Consider the following 814-nt stretch of genomic DNA (forward strand, 5'->3'; position numbering starts at 1 on the left):
TATCACCATTTCCATCCGATTCCGGATCCTTGCCCGTTCACAGTTCCTCTGGCCGCTGCTACAGTTGCTGCTGCTGCTGGGGTGGTCCCTGGGCTGCCTGTCCTGGCAGGTCTGGGAGTCCATCCTTCCCTACCGGCCTCGGTTCCCGGCCCCAGCGGCTCTGTCCATCCTGCTCCCCTCTAGCCGGGTGGCCTCGCGTCCGCGCAGCCCCTCTCGGCCGGGGACCTTTCAACATCTTAACGTTTCCCTGCCTCCCAGAAGGTCCCAGCCGCACGCTCGCCTCCCCTCGAGGTCGGGGGGCTCCGGCTCGGAGCGAGGAGCGGGCTCGGGGTGCACCATGCGGAGTCAGGAACGCTGCAGCGGCGGGGGGGGCAGCAGGGGGGCGGGTGGGGGGCGAGGAGAGAAGGTGAGAGCTGCCTGGTCGGACAGGGTTTCACCCGCCTGCTGTGACGGAGCTGGAGGAGGAGGAGGAGGAATAGTCCCTCAGATGTCCCAGGAAGCTGAAATCCAGCGGCTCACGCCTTGTCGGCTTCCTGCTGCCGGGGAGGGGGACACGGGGCTGGCTGTCCCCAGGGAGCAACGCTGCTCCCCGTGTCGTCAGGCTCCAGGGTCGCCAGCTCCAACACTGGGTGGTGGTGGTGGTGGGTCTCCCAGCTGGGTGCAGGTGTCCTGGGGAGCCCAAGGTCCCCTCCTGCAAGGACAGACAGACAGACAGCGTGAGGGAACCAGCCGTTCTGGAGGCAGAAGGCTGGGGGAGCTCTGTCCCCCGGCTCCTTGTTTTGATCTCAGCCCTTATGTGAGAACAAGCCCCTGG

General features: G+C 66.7%; 1 protein-coding gene across 1 annotated transcript in view; it reads right to left on the reverse strand.

Annotated features, from left to right (window-relative positions):
- LOC103772900 (chromosome unknown open reading frame, human C15orf59) overlaps nucleotides 1-123 on the reverse strand; it is a gene marked incomplete at its 3' end in the record, with an annotated part of 8640 nt that extends 8517 nt beyond the window's left edge. The window contains exon 1 of the mRNA XM_008940245.1: nucleotides 43-123. Coding sequence (XP_008938493.1) covers nucleotides 43-123 — 81 coding nt within the window. The remainder of the gene's footprint in view (nucleotides 1-42) is intronic.
- Nucleotides 124-814: the final 691 nt, after the last annotated feature.

The sequence above is a fragment of the Merops nubicus genome, unplaced genomic scaffold (assembly GCF_000691845.1).
Source record: "Merops nubicus isolate BGI_N331 unplaced genomic scaffold, ASM69184v1 scaffold41925, whole genome shotgun sequence".
NCBI lineage: Eukaryota > Metazoa > Chordata > Aves > Coraciiformes > Meropidae > Merops > Merops nubicus.